The 19,373-nt window shown below is 40.7% G+C and overlaps 1 protein-coding gene across 1 annotated transcript in view; it reads left to right on the top strand.

Moving 5' to 3' along the window:
• Window positions 1-18,527, top strand: part of IRF2 (interferon regulatory factor 2) — a gene marked incomplete in the record, with an annotated part of 386,799 nt that extends 368,272 nt beyond the window's left edge. The window contains 1 exon segment of the mRNA XM_053703873.1: window positions 16,578-18,527. Within this exon segment, the coding sequence (XP_053559848.1) occupies window positions 16,578-16,880 (303 nt within the window).
• Between the last annotated feature and the right edge of the window lie 846 nt (window positions 18,528-19,373).

Genomic DNA, 19,373 nt, shown 5'->3' with positions numbered 1-19,373 from the left:
TCTACCGCTCACTTTTTGTCAAACTCGTAATACCGGCGCTATGCAAGTCCCATTGAAAATATAGGATACGCAATTGACGTAAGTGGATTTGCGGTATTTCCGAGTCTGGCCAAAAAAGTGAGCAGTACACCTGTACCTGCAAGACTCGTAATACCAGCAGGCGTTAAAAAGCAGCGTTGGGACCTCTCAACGCTGCTTTTTAACCCTAACGCATGACTCGTAATCTAGCCGTAAGTTAGGATTTCTTCCTAAGGTTGTGTTAAATCGCAACATCAATCAAGAAATTGTGGTTCCTTCCTTATGTCCTTATCCTTCTTCATCAAAGGATGTTTACTGCATAATCTGGACATGATTTGTGCCTTGAAGTTCTATCTTCAGGCTACAAAGGAATTTAGACAAACTTCTTCTCTGTTTGTTATCTATTCTGGGAAGCGTAGGGGTCAGAGGGCCTCTTCGACTTCCTTATATTTTTGGTTGAGGAGTATCATCCGCTTAGCATATGAGTCAGCGGGGCTAAAGCCTCCTCAGAGGATTACTGCTCATTCTACAAGAGCAGTGGTTTCCTCTTGGGCCTTTAAAAATGAAGCCTCTATGGATCAGGTTTGTAAGACGTGCTACCTGGTCCTCCTTACATACTTTTTCTAAATTTTACAAGTTTGATGTTTTTGCTTCTGCTGAAGCAGCCTTCGAGAGAGAGGTTTTGCAGGCTTTGGTGCCCTCAGATTAGGGTCCGCCTCTATTTTTACCCTCCCGTTAGCATTCAGTGTCCTCTGTAGCTTGGGTATTGTTTCCCACAAGTAATGAATGCAGCTATTGACTCTCCCTGTATTAAATTATGATTTACCAGATTATTTCCTTTTCTTCAATACTGGGAGAGTCCACAGCTCCCACCCGTGTTCTCCAATCGGCAGCCCTAAATTTATTTTGTTTTCTTCTGGCATCTTTTTAACCCTGATATTTCTCCTACTGTTTCCTTGTCCCCTCGGCAGAATGACTGGGAGATGAGGGAAGTAGGGGGAGGTATTTAAGCCTTTGGCTGGGGTTTTTGCCTCCTGCTGGTGGCCAGGTTGTGTATTCCCACAAGTAATGAATGCAGCTGTGGACTCTCCCTGTATTGAAGGAAAGGAAATTATCTGGCAAGTCATAATTTATGTTTTTGCACACCACTTCTGATGTATTGGAAGGGGGGCCAATTAGTGTCACATATACATAGTTAAGCAACTTTTTTCGGTCTCCAAAAATGATGAAATAAGCTAAAATCAAAATAAAGTGCACCCCATTGTATATAATTTCCAAATCATGTTCCATATCTTGTTTCTATGGCATGAATGGATCCTTAAAACATTTGTCACCTGTATAGATACTGATGAAAAACAGTGTGTGTATTTATATACAGGGGGAAAAATATCAATATAGTTTGAGTCAGGAATTAAAAGCTGCTAATCTAGAGGGAAAATTATACTAACAGGGGTGTCCGTAGCATGGCAAACCAATAGCCAAAGTGCAGTACAAAGTAAGAAATACTCGATAAAGGTAGGAAAAAGTCAAACTTTTTGCCCGTCTGCTGCAATTTCTCACTCTCTAAGAACTAGTGTAAATTTCAAGCCCTATGTATGTATGTGGCTGGACTGTTATCCGAGGGACATTTGTGTGACAGATAATAATCCGACAGACAAATGTAACAGTCCAACCGCGGCCAAATGTGTCCGATTCTACTCACGCTCTTCTCTGCATGGACCCATCACAACCTCACTCATGACATATAAGGATTCTTTATTTTAAATATTACAAAAAGTAAATATAAAACAATTAAATTAGCTTATATTTTTTATTATTTTTATAATATATTAAGATAATTTTATTTATGGGATGGTAATAGGATATGTATGGGGAGGGGGAATGTGTTGGGTTCCCAGAGTAGGCTGCAGCGCCGGAGGCACTGATTATAACAGAACACTCTGGAGCGGATCTGCCCTCGGCCGAATGTTCTTGTATAATAAGGCTTTACCATCTGATAGTGAGTAGCATACGTGGGCCCGCGAGTTAAAGTGATGGTAACTCCTTACCATCGTAACAAATAATAGCCGTGCGGGAAATCCAGCTTGAAATCGTGTTTTGCGGTGCCAAGCTGGATTTCCCGCACAGCTATTGACTAAGAGGTGGACACGTCACCTCTCAGCCAAATAGCGTTCTGCCGTGGGCTGCTTTTTGCAGCTCAGCGAACGCTGCTAACAAATAAAGGGGCTTTCAGAATAAAGTATTTTATACTTCATGAATGAAAGTCCCCTTTATTTGTTACGATGGTAAATCCTAGCGTTTCACAAACACTAGGATTTACCATCACTTTAAGAGAAATAAACATCAGCCAATTGTGACTGTCGGTCATTTCTCCTCTCGGAATATAGTCTCTCTTACATATGTCTGATAGACAAATGTGCTTTGCCATTCTGTCCGAGAACCATGTATGTTTATGTGTCAATTCACACACACAAATATAAATCTCACCTTGCAACACGGCAAAACTTGCTTTCAAGCACACTTTAAATAACAAATAACTCTTCTTACGTTTTTGTCCACAAGAATAAGAAACAAATTATCAAAAATAAAAAAGAATTACACCTAATCTAATAGCCCTTTCAAAATAAAAAGCCCCCCCCAAAATAAAAAAAAAAGCCTAAACTAAACCACCAATGGCCCTTAAAAGGGCATTTTGTGGGGCATTGCCCCAAAGAAATCGGCTCTTTTACCTGTAAGAAAAATACAAACACCCCCCCCAAAATTAAAACCCACCACCCCCACAACCAACCCCCCCCAAATAAAATAAATATCTAAAAAAAAAAAACTAAGCTCCCCATTGCCCTGAAAAGGGCATTTGTATGGGCATTGCCCTTAAAAGGGCATTTAGCTCTTTTACATGCCCAGACCCTAAACTAAAAATAAAACCCACCCAAAAAACCCTTAAAAAAAAACCTAACACTAACCCCCCGACGATCCACTTACAGTTCTTGAAGTCCCGCTTGAAGGATCCATGCGGCAAGAAGTCTTCATCCAGGCGGCCTCTTCTATCTTGATCCAACCGGCAAAGTCCTCATCCAGGCGGCAAGAAGTCTTCATCCAGACGGCATCTTCTATCTTCATCCATCCGGCGCGGAGCGACTCCGTCCTGAAGACCTCCGGCGAGGAGCATCCTCTTCATACGGTCCCTGCCATAAACTGGAACTTCAATGCAAGTGACTCAATCCAAGATGGTGTCCCTTGCATTCCTATTGGCTGAAAGATTTTAATCAGCCAATAGGATTAGAGCTGCTCAAATCCTATTGGCTGATTGGAACAGCCAATAGGATTGTAGCAGCTCTTATCCTATTGGCTGATTGAAATCTTTCAGCCAATAGGAATGCAAGGGATGCCATTTTGGATTACGTTGCTTGCATTGAAGTTCCAGTTTACGGTAGTGGCCGTATGAAGAGGATGCTCCGCGCCGGATGGATGAAGATAGAAGATGCCGTCTGGATGAAGACTTCTTGCCGCATGGATGAGGACTTTGCCCGCTGGATGAATCCTTCAAGCGGGAGTTCAAGAACTGTAAGTGGACCGTCGGGGTTAGTGTTACTTTTATTTAAGGGTTTTTTGGATGGGTTTTATTTTTAGATTATGGTCTGGGCATGTAAAAGAGCTAAATGCCCTTTTATGGGCAATGCCCATACAAATGCCCTTTTCAGAGCAATGGGGAGCTTAGGTTATTTTAGATAGGTTTTTCTCTTGTAAGATGTATCGAGTCCACGGATTCATCCTTACTTGTGGGATATTCTCCTCCCCTACAGGAAGTGGCAAAGAGAGCACCCACAGCAGAGCTGCCTATATAGCTCCCCCCTTAGCTCCTCCCCCCAGTCATTCTCTTTGCCTACTCTAATTAACTAGGAAGTGCAGAGCGAGTGTGGTGACAAAAATGTTAGTTTTTTATTTCTCAAGCAAAAGTTTGTTATTTTAAATGTTGCCGGTGTGTACTATTTACCCTTTGGCAGAAAAGAGATGAAGATTTCTGCAAGGAGGATTATGATCTTAGCACTTAACTGTAACTAAGATCCACTGCTGTTCTCACAAGGGCTGAAGAGTACAGGAAAACTTCAGTTGGGGGAATGGTTTGCATGCTAAGCTGCATATGAGGTATGTTCAGTCTATGTTTCTCTAGACAGACTGTGTTTATTCTAGAAAGGGCTGGCAATATCCCCATGGGGAAAGGGTAAGCTGTATTCAGACACTTGGATAGGAATTTCAGCTTGCTTGAAGGGCTCGTTTGTTACTGGTGACACTATTAAAAAAGAAAAAAACGTTTTTTGTTCAGTAATTGATGCAATTATAACGTTTTTTGAAAGGACTAAAGGGGTCATTGTGGCTTGTCTTAGGGTTTTTTAACCCACATGGTTAATTTAGAGACACTCAGGTGTTTTTCTAATAGGCCTCAAAATATCAAGTGAGGTGGGAGGGGCCTATTTTCGCGCCTCAGTTGCACAGTTTCTTTTACTTAGAGTCATCCAACTGCTTCTCTAGAGGTTCCTGCTGTATTTGAGGGCTGTAAAGGAGGTTTTTTTTCCCACAAATCGTTCTGAAGGGCAGGTAGGCACCACAGCAGAGCAAGGTGCTGAAAGTCTTTTTTTACCGGTTTTGACGTTTTTTCAATCCGTTTTTGCCATTAAGGGGTTAATTGTTTATTTGCATAGTTGTGCAAAGTTACTAAGGCTGTAAGATACTACTGTAAAAATGTCGTTAAGTTTACTGCTTTTTTACACTGTTTTGCAGAACTTGTGCAGCTTTTTTTCTCTTAAAGGCACAGTACCGTTTTATTTCTAAGTGTTATTTACTTTGATTACAGTGTTTTCCAAGCTTGCTTGTTTCATTACTAGCCTGTTTAACATGTCTAATACCAAGGAAAATCCTTGTTCAATATGTTTGGAAGCCATTGTGGAACCCCCTCTTAGAATGTGTTCCAAATGTACTGATATGTCTATAAATTATAAAGAACATATATTAGCACTTAAAAATAGAGCAATAGATGATTCTCAGTCAGAAGTAAATGAGGGTTCGCCATCTAGCTCTCCCCAAGTGTCGCAACCAGTAACGCCCGCACAAGTGACGCCAAGTACCTCTAGTGCGTCACATTCATTTACTTTACAAGACATGGCCACAGTTATGAATACAACCCTCACTGAGGTTTTATCCAAACTGCCTGGTTTACAAGGAAAGCGGGACAGCTCTAGGTTAAGGAAAAATGCTGAGCCGTCTCACGCTTTAGTAGCCGTTTCTGATATGCCCTCACAATGCTCTGAAGGGGCGCGAGGGATTTGTTATCTGAGGGAAAAATTTCTGATTCAGGAAAGATGCTTCCTCAGATTCTGATATGACGGCCTTTAAATTTAAGCTTGACCACCTCCGCTTATTGCTTAGGGAGGTATTAGCAACTCTAGATGATTGTGACCCTATAGTGATCCCAGAGAAATTGTGTAAAATTAATAGATACTTAGAGGTTCCTGTTTACACTGATGTTTTTCCAGTCCCTAAGAGGATTGTGAATATTATTGCTAAGGAGTGGGATAGACCAGGTATTCCGTTCACTCCCCCTCCTGTTTTTAAGAAAATGTTTCCCATATCTGATACCATAAGGGACTCGTGGCAGACAGTTCCTAAGGTGGAGGGAGCTATTTCTACTCTGTCTAAGCGTACAACTATACCTATCAAGGACAGTTGTGCTTTCAAAGATCCTATGGATAAAAAATGAGAGGGTCTCCTGAAGAAAATTTTTGTTCATCAAGGTTTTTCTCTCCAACCTATTGCGTGCATTGTTCCTGTAACGACTGCAGCTGCTTTCTGGTTTGAGGCTCTAGAAGAGGCTCTTCAAATGGAGACTCCATTAGAGGAAATTATGGACAGAATTAAGGCACTTAATTTGGCTTATTCTTTTATTACAGATGCCGCTTTTCAACTGGCTAAATTAGCAGCAAAGAATTCAGGTTTTGCCATTTTAGCACGCAGGGCGTAATGGCTTAAGTCCTGGTCTGCTGATGTGTCATCTAAATCTAAACTTTTGAACATTCCTTTCAAAGGTAAGACCCTATTCGGGCCTGAACTGAAGGAGATTATTTCAGACATCGCTGGAGGGAAAGGTCATGCCCTCCCTCAGGATAGATCAAATAAGATGAGGGCCAAACAAAATATTTTTCGTTCCTTTCGGAACTTTAAGAGTGGTCCCGCTTCAGCTTCCTCTGCTACAAAGCAAGAGGGGAATTTTGCCCAATCCAAGTCAGTCTGGAGACCTAACCAGGCTTGGAACAAGGGTAAACAGGCCAAGAAGCCTGCAGCTGCCTCTAAGACAGCATAAAGGGGTAGCCCCTGATCCAGGACCGGATTTAGTAGGGGGCAGACTCTCTCTCTTCGCTCAGGCTTGGGCGAGAGATGTTCAGGATCCCTGGGCTTTAGAAATTGTGTCACAGGGATATCTTTTGGAATTCAAGGGCTCCCTTCCAAGGGGGAGATTTCACATTTCTCGATTGTCTGTAAACCAGACAAAGAGAGAGGCATTCTTACGCTATGTAGAAGACCTACATACCATGGGGGTGATTTGCCCAGTCCCAAAGGGGGAACAGGGGCTAGGGTTTTATTCAAACCTGTTTGTGGTTCCCAAGAAAGAGGGAACTTTCAGACCAATCTTGGATCTCAAAATTCTAAACAAGTTCCTCAAAGTTCCATCATTCAAGATGGAAACTATTCGGACTATTCTACCTCTGGTCCAGGAGGGTCAATATATGTCTACCGTGGACTTAAAGGATGCGAATCTACACATCCCTATTCATAGAGATCATCATCAATTCCTCAGATTCGCCTTTCTAAACAGGCATTACCAGTTTGTGGCTCTTCCTTTCGGGTTGGCCACGGCTCCCAGAATTTTCACAAAAGTGCTAGAGTCCCTTCTGGCGGTTCAATGACCATGGGGCATAGCAGTGGTGCCTTATCTAGACGACATCTTAATTCAGGCGTCGACTTTCCAGCTAGCCAAGTCTCACACAGACATCGTGTTGGCTTTTCTGGCATCTCACGGGTGGAAGGTGATCATAAAAAAGAGTTCTCTCTTCCCTCTTACAAGAGTTTCCTTCCTAGGGACTCTGATAGACTCGGTAAAAATGAAGATATTTCTGACGGAGGTCAGAAAGTTAAAACTCTTATCCTCTCGCCGAGCTCTTCATTCCATTCCTCGGCTATCAGTGACTCAGTGTATGGAGGTAATCGGACTCATGGTAGCGGCAATGGACATAGTTCCTTTTTCCCGTCTACACCTCAGACCACTGCAACTATGCATGCTCAAACAGTGGAATGGGGATTATGCAGACTTATCTCCTCAACTACATCTGGATCAGGAGACCAGAGATTCTCTTCTCTGGTGGTTGTCTCAGGACCACCTGTCTTAGGGAATGTGCTTCCGCAGGCCAGAGTGGTTCATTGTAACGACAGATGCCAGCCTGCTAGGCTGGGGTGCATTCTGGAACTCCCTGAAAGCACAGGGTTTATGGTCTCGGGAGGAAGCTCTCCTCCCGATAAACATTTTAGAACTGAGAGCGATTTTCAATTCACTTCAGGCGTGGCCTCAACTTGCTGCAGCCAAATTCATCAGGTTTCATTCGGACAACATCACGACTGTAGCTTATATCAATCATCAGGGAGGAACAAGGAGTACTCTAGCGATGATGGAGGTAACCAAAATAATCCGGTGGGCAGAGGATCACTCTTGCCATCTCTCAGCAATCCACATCCCAGGAGTAGAGAACTGGGAGCCAGATTTTCTAAGTCGTCAGACTCTTCATCCGGGGGAGTGGGAACTCCATCTGGAGGTATTCGCCCAGCTGATTCAGCTATGGGGCACACCAGAATTGGATCTGATGGCGTCTCGTCAGAATGCCAAACTTCCTCGTTACAGGTCCAGGTCCCGGGATCCCAAGGCGGTACTGATAGATGCTCTAGCAGTGCCTTGGTCCTTCAATCTGGCTTATGTATTTCCACCGTTTCCTCTCCTTCCACGTCTGGTTGCCAGAATCAAGCAGGAGAGAGCTTCGGTAATTCTGATAGCTCCTGCGTGGCCACGCAGGACTTGGTATGCAGACCTAGTGGACATGTCCTCGGTTCCACCGTGGACTCTGCCAATGAGGCGCGACCTTCTAATCCAAGGCCCGTTCACGCATCCAAATCTAATTTCTCTGCATCTGACTGCTTGGAGATTGAACGCATGATTTTATCAAAGCGTGGTTTCTCGGAATCGGTCATTGATACCCTGATTCAGGCTAGAAAGCATGTCACCAGGAAGATTATCATAAGATATGGCGCAAATATCTTTATTGGTGTGAATCCAAAGGTTACTCGTGGAGTAAGATTAGGATTCCTAGAATATTGTTTTTTCTCCAAGAAGGTTTGGAGAAGGGATTATCTGCTAGTTCTCTTAACTTAGTTCTTAAAGTTCTTCAAGGGGTTCCGTTTGAACCTATGCATTCCATAGATATTAAGCTTCTATCTTGGAAAGTTTTGTTTTTAGTAGCTATCTCTTCGGCTCGAAGAGTTTCTGAGCTATCTGCTTTACAATGTGATTCCCCTTACCTTGTTTTCCATGCAGATAAGGTGGTTTTACGTACCAAACCTGGGTTTCTTCCTAAGGTTGTTTCTAATAAGAATATAAATCAAGAGATTGTGGTTCCTTCTTTGTGTCCTAATCCTTCATCTAAGAAGGAACGTCTGTTAAACAATCTTGATGTGGTTCGTGCTTTAAAATTTTACTTACAAGCAACTAAAGATTTCCGTCAAACATCTTCTTTGTTTGTTGTTTATTCTGGTAAACAGAGAGGTCAAAGGGCTACGGCTACCTCTCTTTCCTTTTGGCTGAAAAGCATCATCCGTTTGGCCTATGAGACTGCTGGACGGCAGCCTCCTGAAAGGATTACTGCTCATTCTACTAGAGCTGTGGCTTCCACTTGGGCTTTTAAAAAAATGAGGCTTCTGATGAACAGATTTGTAAGGCGGCGACTTGGTCTTCGCTTCATACTTTTTCCAAATTTTACAAATTCGATACTTCGGAGGCTATTTTTGGGAGAAAGGTTCTACAAGCAGTGGTGCCTTCCGTTTAAGGTCCCTGTCTTGTCCCTCCCTTCATCCGTGTCCTAAAGCTTTGGTATTGGTATCCCACAAGTAAGGATGAATCCGTGGACTCGATACATCTTACAAGAGAAAACATAATTTATGCTTATCTGATAAATTTATTTCTCTTGTGATGTATCGAGTCCACGGCCCGCCCTGTTTTTTAAGACAGGCATATATATTTTTATTTTAAAAACTTTCAGTCACCACTGCACCCTATGGTTTCTCCTTTTTCTTCCTAGCCTTCGGTCAAATGACTGGGGGTGGAGCTAAGGGGGGAGCTATATAGGCAGCTCTGCTGTGGGTGCTCTCTTTGCCACTTCCTGTAGGGGAGTAGAATATCCCACAAGTAAGGATGAATCCGTGGACTCGATACATAAATAAATAAATAAATAGATAAATAAATTTATCAGGTAAGCATAAATTATGTTTTTATTTGGGGGGTTGGTTGATTGGGTGGTGGGTTTTACTGTTGGGGGGTGTTTGTATTTTATTTATTTTTTTATAGGTAAAAGAGCTGATTTCTTTGGGGCAATGCCCCACAAAAGGCCCTTTTAAGGACCATTGGTAGTTTATTGTAGGCTAGAGTTTTTTTTTATTTTGGGGGGCTTTTTTATTTTGATAGGGCTATTAGATTAGGTGTAATTCTTTTTTATTTCTTTTACAAAGATATGACGAGTCCACAGATTTCATCCTTACTTGTTGGATATTAACCTCCTGCTAACAGGAAGTGGCAAAGAGCACCACAGCAGAGCTGTATATATAGCCCCTCCCTTCCCTCCACCTCCAGTCATTCTCTTTGCCTGTGTTATACTAGGAAGAAGGTAAAGTGAGGTGTTAGTTTTAGTTTCTTCAATCAAGAAGTTTTTTATTTTAAATTGTACCGGTGTGTACTATTTTCCTCAGGGGGATATGGAAGAAGATTTCTGCCCTGAGGTTTATGATCTTAGCAGCTGTAACTAAGATCCATGTTGGTTCCCACAGAGCTCCTGAAGGTAGTATAAGAGAGATCTTCAGTGTGGAGAACGGTGTCATGCTACAAGCAGCATTGAGGTATGTTCAGTCCTTTTTTTCTGAGGAGACTTGGTGTATCAGAACTGGCTGACATTTATTTTCCTATTAGGGAAGGGGTAAGCAGTAGACCTAGAAACAGAGGGTATTACTGGTAACCTGTATAATATTTGACATGATACTGGGCTTTATACATATTGCAGCATATATCATCTGGCTGTGAAATATCAGAGACACTGGGAGAGGCAGCTTAATGGTTTGGGTTTTTAGTAGTAAGAAAAATAACAAACGTTTCCATAAGCCGTTTTGTGTGATTATGTTTGGGGACCACATGGCTTTTGGTTGAACCTCTTCCCATGCGGTTGTATAGAGGTAAACATCGTCCATGATGGGCGGGGCCTATTTTCACTCGCTCAGACGCGCAGTTCATCTGGCTGTGAAGACTGGCTGTAAATCTAACACATTTTTTGATATAAAGAACGTTTAGAGTTTAATTTTGCCCTTTTGCCTCAGGGTGCAATAATTTTTGGCACTTTTGTGTATGTGTACCTAATTAGATAGTGTTATTTAATGTTTTTTTAGGCAGTTTGAAAAAATTGTGCGCTTTTTTAAATTTTAAAGGCGCAGTACACGTTTTTCTAAAAACTGTTTAATTCAATAAATAAAGTGTTTAACGACTACTGTGGTTATTATTAGTCTGTTCAACATGTCTTACATTGAGGAAACTCATTGATCTATGTGTTTGGAAGCCATTGTGGAACCCCCTCTTACATTGTGTACCTCTTGTACTGAAAGGGCCTTACATTGTAAAAAGCATATTTTAGGTAAAGAAAGTGTGCTTAAGGATGATTCTCAGTCTGAAGAGAATCAGGATATGCCATCGAATTCTCCCCAAGTGTCACAACCTTTAACGCCCACACAAGCGACGCCAAGTACCTCTAGTGCGTCTAATTCCTTTACTCTGCAGGAGATGGCTGCAGTTATGTCAACTACCCTTACAGAGGCATTATCTAAATTACCAGTGTTGCAGGGTAAACGCAGTAGGTCAGGTATTAATGTGAATACTGAATCCTCTGATGCCTTATTGGCTATTTCCGATGTACCCTCACAGTGCTCTGAGTTGGGGATCAGGGAATTGCTGTCTGAGGGAGAACTTTCAAATTCAGGAAATGTGTTATCTCAGACAGATTCGGACGTGATGTCTTTTAAATTTAAGCTTGAACATCTCCGCATGTTACTTAGGGAGGTTTTTAGCGACTCTGGATGATTGTGATACTATTGTGATTCCACCAGAGAAATTGTGTAAGATTATCAAATATCTAGATGTGCCTACTTACACTGATGTTTTCCAGTTCCTAAAAGAATTTCGGAAATTGTAAAGAAGGAATGGGATAGACCAGGTATACCGTTCTCTCCCTCTCCTAATTTTAAGAAAATGTTTCCTATATCAGACGCCATTCGGGACTCTTGGCAAATGGTCCCTAAGGTGGAGGGAGCTATTTCTACCCTGGCTAAGCGTACAACTATACCTATTGAGGACAGTTGTGCTTTCAAAGACCCTATGGATAAAAAGTTAGAGGGTCTTCTAAAGAAATTATTTATTCATCAGGGTTTCCTTTTACAACCTACGGCTTGCATTGTTCCAGTAACTACTGCAGCAGCTTTTTGGTTTGAGGCTCTAGAAGAGTCTCTTAAGGTTGAGACTCCATTAGATGACATCTTGGATAGAATTAAGGCTCTTAAGCTAGCTAATTCTTTTATTACTGATGCCGCTTTTCAAATTGCTAAATTAGCAGCGAAAAATACAGGATATGCCATTCTAGCGCATAGAGAGTTATGGCTCAAATCTTAGTCTGCTGATGTGTCATCAAAATCTAAACTTTTAGCTATTCCTTTTAAAGGTAAGACCCTATTCGGGCCTGCATTGAAGGAAATCATTTCTGACATTACTGGAGGTAAGGGCCATGCCCTACCTCAGGATAAATCTGTTAAGATGAGGGGTAAACAAAATAATTTTCGTTCCTTTCGAAACTTTAAAGGAGGACCCTCTGCTTCCTCTTCCTACACAAAGCAGGAAGGGAATTTTTCTCAATCCAAGTCAGTCTGGAGACCCAGCCAGGCTTGGAATAAAGGTAAACAATCCAAGAAGCCCGCTGCTGCTACAAAGACAACATGAAGGGGCGGCCCCCGATCCGGGACCGGATTTAGTAGGGGGCAGACTTTCTTTCTTTGCACAGGCTTGGGCAAGAGATGTTCAGGACCCCCTGGGCACTGGAGATTGTGACCCACGGGTATCAACTAGAATTCAAGGATTTTCTCCCAAGAGGGAGCTTTCTTCTTTCACAATTGTCTGTAGACCAGATAAAAAGAGAGGCGTTCTTACTTTGTGTAAAAGACCTCTCTACTATGGGAGTAATTTGTCCCGTTCCAAGACTAGAACAGGGACAGGGATTTTACTAAAATCTTTTCGTGGTTTCCAAAAAAAGAGGGAACGTTCAGACCTTTTTTAGATCTCAAGAGTCTAAACAAATTTCTCAGAGTTCCATCCTTCAAGATGGATACCATCCGAACAATTTTACCAATGATCCAGGAGGGTCAATATATGACTACCGTGGATCTGAAGGATGCATACCTTCATATTCCTATTCACAAGGATCATCATCAGTACCTAAGGTTTGCCTTCCTGGACAAACATTTTCAGTTTGTGGCTCTTCCCTTCGGGTTGGCCACAGCACCCAGGATCTTCACAAAGGTTCTAGGGTCCCTTCTGGCGGTTCTCAGACCGCGGGGCATAGCAGTGGCGCCTTATCTGGACGATATTTTGATTCAAGGGTCGACTTATCATCTGACGAAATCTCATACAGACACAATGTTAACTTTTCTGAGAACTCACGGATGGAAGGTGAACCTAGAAAAGAGTTCACTAGTTCCACTAGTTCCCTTCTTGGGAACTCTGATAGACTCTGTAGACATGACGGAGATCAGAAAATCAAAAATTCTAAATACTTGCCGAGCCCTTCAGTCCAATCCTCGGCCATCAGTGGCTCAGTGTATGGAGGTAATTGGATTAATGGTAGCAGCAATGGACATCATTCCTTTTGCTCGTTTTCATCTCAGACCACTGCAGCTGTGCATGCTTGGACAGTGGAATGGGGACTATGCGAATTTATCTCCTCAGATAAATCTTGATCAAGAGACCAGAGACTCTCTTCTTTGGTGGTTGTCGCCGGATCATCTGTCCCAGGGGACGTGTTTCCGCAGACCTTCGTGGGTGATAGTGACAACGGACGCCAGCCTACTGGGCTGGGGTGCAGTCTGGAATTCCCTGAAGGCTCAGGGTGTATGGACTCAAGTGGAATATTCAATGCGCTTCAGGCATGGCCTCAGTTGGCTTCGGCCAAATTCATCAGATTCCAGTCGGACAATATAACGACTGTGGCTTATATCAATCATCAGGGGGGAACGAGGAGTTCCTTGGCGATGATAGAAGTATCCAAGATAATTCGATGGGCGGAGGCCCATTCTTGTTATCTGTCGGCAATCTACATCCCAGGAGTAGAGAACTGGGAAGCGGATTTTCTAAGTCGACAGACTTTTCATCTGGGGCAATCAGTGAGCTGTTTGCCTCACTGATTCTCCGATGGGGCAGACCGGAATTGGATCTGATGGCATCTCGACAGAATGCCAAGCTTCCAAGATCCGGATCAAGGTCGAGGGATCCTCAGGCCGAACTGATAGATGCCTTGGCAGTGCCTTGGTCGTTCAGCCTAGCTTATGTGTTTCCACTGTTTCCTCTCCTTCCACGCGTGATTGCTCGGATCAAACAGGAGAGAGCTTCAGTAATTCTGATTGCGCCTGCGTGGCCACGCAGGACTTGGTATGCGGATCTAGTGGACATGTCCTCTCTGCCACCGTGGAAACTTCCATTGAGACAGGACCTTCTCATTCAAGGACCTTTCCAACATCCAAATCTAAATTCTCTGCAGCTGACTGCTTGGAGATTGAAAGCTAGATTTTATCTAAGCGGGGATTCTCAGATTCGGTCATTGATACTTTGATACAGGTACGTAAGCCTATCACTAGAAAGATCTATCATAAGATATGACGTAAATATCTTTTTTGGTGTGAATGCAAGGGTTACTCATGGAGTAAAGTTATCATTCCCAGGATTCTGTCTTTTCTCCAAGAAGGATTGGAGAACAGGTTATCAGCGAGTTCCTTAAAGGGACAGATTTCTGCTTTGTCAATTTTGCTACACAAACGTTTGGCAGATGTTCAGTCTTTTTGTCAGGCTCTAACGAGAATTAAGCCTGTGTTTAGACCAATTACTCCACCTTGGAGTTTGAATTTAGTTCTTAGAATTCTTCAAGGGGTTCCGTTTGAACCCATGCATTCCATAGATATTAAATTGTTATCTTGGAAAGTTTTGTTTTTGGTTGCTATTTCTTCTGCTAGTAGAGTTTCTGAGCTTTCAGCGTTACATTGTGATTCGTCTTATCTTATCTTTCATTCTGATAAGGTGGTTTTGCGTACCAAACCTGGATTCCTTCTTAAGGTTGTTTCAAATAAGAATATTAATCAGGAAATTGTTGTTCCTTCCTGGTGTCCTAATCCTTCTTCTAAGGAGTTTCTGTTACATAACCTAGACGTGGTCCGTGCCTTGAAGTTTTACTTGCAGGCGACTAAGGATTTCCGGCAATCATCTTCATTATTCATTGTTTATTCTGGAAAGCGTAGGGGTCAGAAAGCTACGGCTACCTCTCTTTCTTTTTGGCTGAAGAGTATCATCCGCCTGGCATATGAGACTGCTGGACAGCAGCCTCCTGAAAAAATTACGGCTCATTCTACTAGGGCTGTGGCTTCCACATGGGCCTTTAAAAATTATGCTTCTGTTGAACAGATTTGCAAGGCTGCGACTTGGTCATCTCTTCATACTTTTTCCAAATTTTACAAATTTGATACTTTTGCTTCTTCTGAGGCTGTTTTTGGGAGAAAAAGCAGTGGTGCCTTCCGTTTAGGTCTCTGTCTTGTCCCTCCCGTTTCATCTGTGTCCTGTAGCTTTGGTATTGTATCCCACAAGTAAGGATGAAATCCGTGGACTTGTCGTATCTTGTAGAAGAAAAGTAAATGTATGCTTACCTGATAAATTAATTTCTTCTACGATACGACGAGTCCATGGCCCTCCCTGTCATTTTTCAGACAGATTTAGATTATATTTAATTTTTTATAACTTCAGTCACCTCTGCACCTTTAGCTTTTCCTTTCTCTTCCTAAAACCTTCGGTCGAGTGACTGGGGGTGGAGGGAAGGGAAGAGCTATATATACAGCTCTGCTGTGGTGCTCTTTGCCACTTCCTGTTAGCAGGAGCTTAATATCCCACAAGTAAGGATGAAATCCGTGGACTCATCGTATCGTAGAAGAAATTAATTTATCAGGTAAGCATAAATTTACTTTTTAATATAAAGTTAGGGGGGCATTAGGTTTAGGGGTTAATAGTTTATTTTAGTATATTTTGTTGTGGGGGGCTTGCGGTTTAGGGGTTAATAGGTTTATTATAGCGGCGGTGTGGGCAGACGGCAGATTAGGGGTTAATTATATTTAAATAGTGTTTGCGATGCGGGAGGGAAGCTGTTTAGGGGTTAATAGGTTTATTATAGTGGCGACGATGTCGGGGAGCGGCGGAATAGGGATTAATACATTTCAATAGTGGCGACGATGTCCGGAGCTGCAGATAAGGGTTAATAACTTTATTATAGTGTTTGCGATGCGGGAGGGCCTCGGTTTAGGGGTTAATAGGTAGTTTATGGGTGTTAGTGTACTTTTTAACAATTTAGTTATGAGTTTTATGGTACAGCTTTGTAACGTAAAACTCATAACTACTGACTTTAGATGACGGTACAGATCTTGTGGTTATAGAGTGTATCACTCACTTTTTGGCCTCCCAGTCAAACTCGTAATACCGACGCTATGGGAGTCCCATTGAAAAAGTACTTTTTTAAAAGTGCGGTACTGACGTTGCGTGACTGGCTATAAGATGTGCGGTACACCGATACTGACAAGACTCATAATAGCAGCGTTAGGGAAAATAAAACGTTATGGGCCATAACGATGCTATTTGACTCATAACTCATAATTGGTAATCTAGCTGAATGTTTGATGTATTTTGCAGTCCCCTCTTGTGAAAACTAGAGGATTTACATGATGATTACATATATTACCAGTTATGAGTTGGCAGAGGTGGGGGTACTCAGTACCAGTGAGTACCCCCACAATAAAGCTGATTATACCTAAATATTATATTAAGTGGACTAGTGTGAAGTGTCGTTCTTGAAGTTGGTTATAGGAATTTTAAAGAATCTCTAATTTTTAACTTCTTTTTTTTGTGTGGCTTTTTAAAGAGTCGACCTTCTCAAAAGGACATTGATGGGAAAGAGTGTAAAAGAACATCAAGCCCAAGAGCAACCTACAGCTTACCTGGAATGGCAACATTTGTTTCCAACAAACCAGACCTCCAGGTAACCATCAAAGAAGAGAAATGCCCTATGCCTTACAACAGCTCTTGGCCAATATTCCCAGAAAGCACGTCTTATACCCAGATGGCCACTTCTACAATAAGCAGCACGAGAAACGACCATGAACTCAGAGCTACTGTCATTAAGAAAACATCAGATGTCACCCAATCAAGACTAAAAACATGCTAATAGTTTACAACTTAGTGTGTGGATTTGGGTGATAAATGAGTATGTGGTACCATCTAATTTAAATTACAGTTGTCTTCTGTCAAGATGGTGATTTTATGCATGTTCAACAATGCTTTGAAAATCTCCGTAGCCAGAGAGAACTCTACTCAGGATTCAGGGCCTGGAGAGCCAACAATGAAAGGAGGACTGTGGCAGTAATGGACTATGCTGTTAAGGAACTTGACAAGGCCTTTGTATGGACACAAATGTGAAACTGCTAGATTATTATAATTTTGTAAAATGAAATCTATATTGTAAATATGTACATTTTATACTATAGTTCTAGCAAACTTGCAGTCTGCTTGTGCACCTTACAAAACAAGCACTTAAACACAAACAAGGCCTTCTGTTTTACTGCTGTAAATTATGTAATCTAGGCCATACATGTAAAGCCCTGTTTTCTGGAAACTTTCTGTTGAGGGAAATGGAAGCTCATATCTAGACAAATTATAAGGTTCTATGGCAGTGAATAGGTTTATATAAAGTAAATAAATCATCTCCAATGAAATTCAAATTTTATATATATATATATATATATATATATATATATATATATATATATATACACACACACACATACATACATACATACATACATACATACATACATACATCCTTATTACATAGAACTTGCATTCTGCAGCTTTCATAAAACCATCTCCTGGGGTACTCTTAGAAGTATATACACAATTGTCTCACCTTTTCAAAGGCACTCTCCGATTAATTACCATATTATTTATTCATAGTGATATTATGTCTGATGAAGGGGCACCACCCCAAAACATCACTGTTAATAAATAATACGGTCATTAATCAGAGAGTGCCTTTGACAAGGTGAGATGATTGTGTGTGTGTATGTATGTATGTATATATGTATGTGTGTGGGTGTATTTATATATATATATATATATATATATATGTATATATACACAGAGAGAGAGAAGTACACTCACAGGAACGAACAGCCAGCTCAATACCATTGTTAGCCTGTTCTATGGCGATTTACCACCTGGGTGCAACTTCTTATATATATATATATATATATGTATGTGTGTGTATATATATATATATATATATATATATATGTGTATGTATATATATATATATATATATGTGTGTGTATATATATATATATATATATGTGTGTGTATATATATATATATATATATATATATATATATATAATAATTTACATCTATATATAATCTATGCTCATGTTTTGAGGTACAGTACAAATTTTTATCCATTCAGTGTTCTTTCATTTTAAGCATTGAAAACTTACTGATGTATGATATGCAAACACTTAAACAAAAGAAAAAAGTAAGGAAAAAATGACTAAGCTTTCCCAATGCAAGCTTTTTTTATTTTTTTACAAAGGGGATATTTTATTTGCAGTAAAATCCAAAGTGAACATAATTGTTTTCTATCTTTTTATACAACAGATTTTATTTTATAATTCAGTTTTCTGTTTGTTGGCAAGAAAGAAAAAATGTAGAGTCACATTTTCTTTATTCTTTTGTTTCCTAACATGAAACTGATATATTGATCTATAATGTAGAAAACAAATTATCCTGTGGATTCATAAAAATAAACTGTAATTAAATTTTATTTGTAAATTGTGTCCTCTTATTTTGGAACAGTAAAAATGTATTTTTAATGTTAAATGTATATTCATTTTATATGTAAAGAGATAATTTCACACTGATGTTGTTTTGACAAACATTTAAAACAGATTGGAAATAGATGCATTCTAGACAATTTAAAATGTGTACTTTTTTGTGACTGTGGAGTTAACCTTCTTGCAAAAAAACTTCCAGCTGTGATGAATATGAGAATCAGATATGACATCACATTAGTTTCATTTACCACATGTAATACATATCTTGACTAGAAGAAACAGTGCACCAAGAGGAGAAGAAAAAAAGAAATGAGGCATAATAAATCTGATAAGAAGAGGAAAGGCAAGGGTTTAGAAATAAACTGACAGGCTGTGGAATAAGGTTTTTTGGATGAATACTGTACAGGCCCTTACAGTATGCGTACGTATGCCGCTGAAAACCAGTAATAACTTTTGCTAATGGAAGTATATTGCAAAAATGCTTTCATTTATAATTGAAAGGCACCCATGCACATTTCTATTTTGGCCTTTCTATCCCTTTAAGATATTGTTGGAAGAATTGGTGCTCTGCACGTTTCCTTAGTTCTTTGGAGCAGTAACGGGCAGATCAGTCTATTCATAAGTGTTCTTGGTTCCTCAAACATGAATTAGTGTGTAACGGTTACATCATGGATACATGTCAGTCAATATTTTCTGCTTGACAAAACTATTTATAAATTAGTTCAGATTGTCAAGGAATTCAAAATACTCCCTCATTCATCAAAAATGATTGCATAGTCACCATTGGTTTGACATCAGTTCTGTTTTATCTTTGAATTTATAAACCAATATAATTA

Source organism: Bombina bombina, chromosome 2, assembly GCF_027579735.1.
Source record: "Bombina bombina isolate aBomBom1 chromosome 2, aBomBom1.pri, whole genome shotgun sequence".
NCBI classification, from domain to species: Eukaryota; Metazoa; Chordata; class Amphibia; order Anura; family Bombinatoridae; genus Bombina; species Bombina bombina.
The sequence above is the reverse complement of the archived record's forward strand: the minus strand, read 5'-3'. Positions and strand labels throughout refer to the sequence as shown.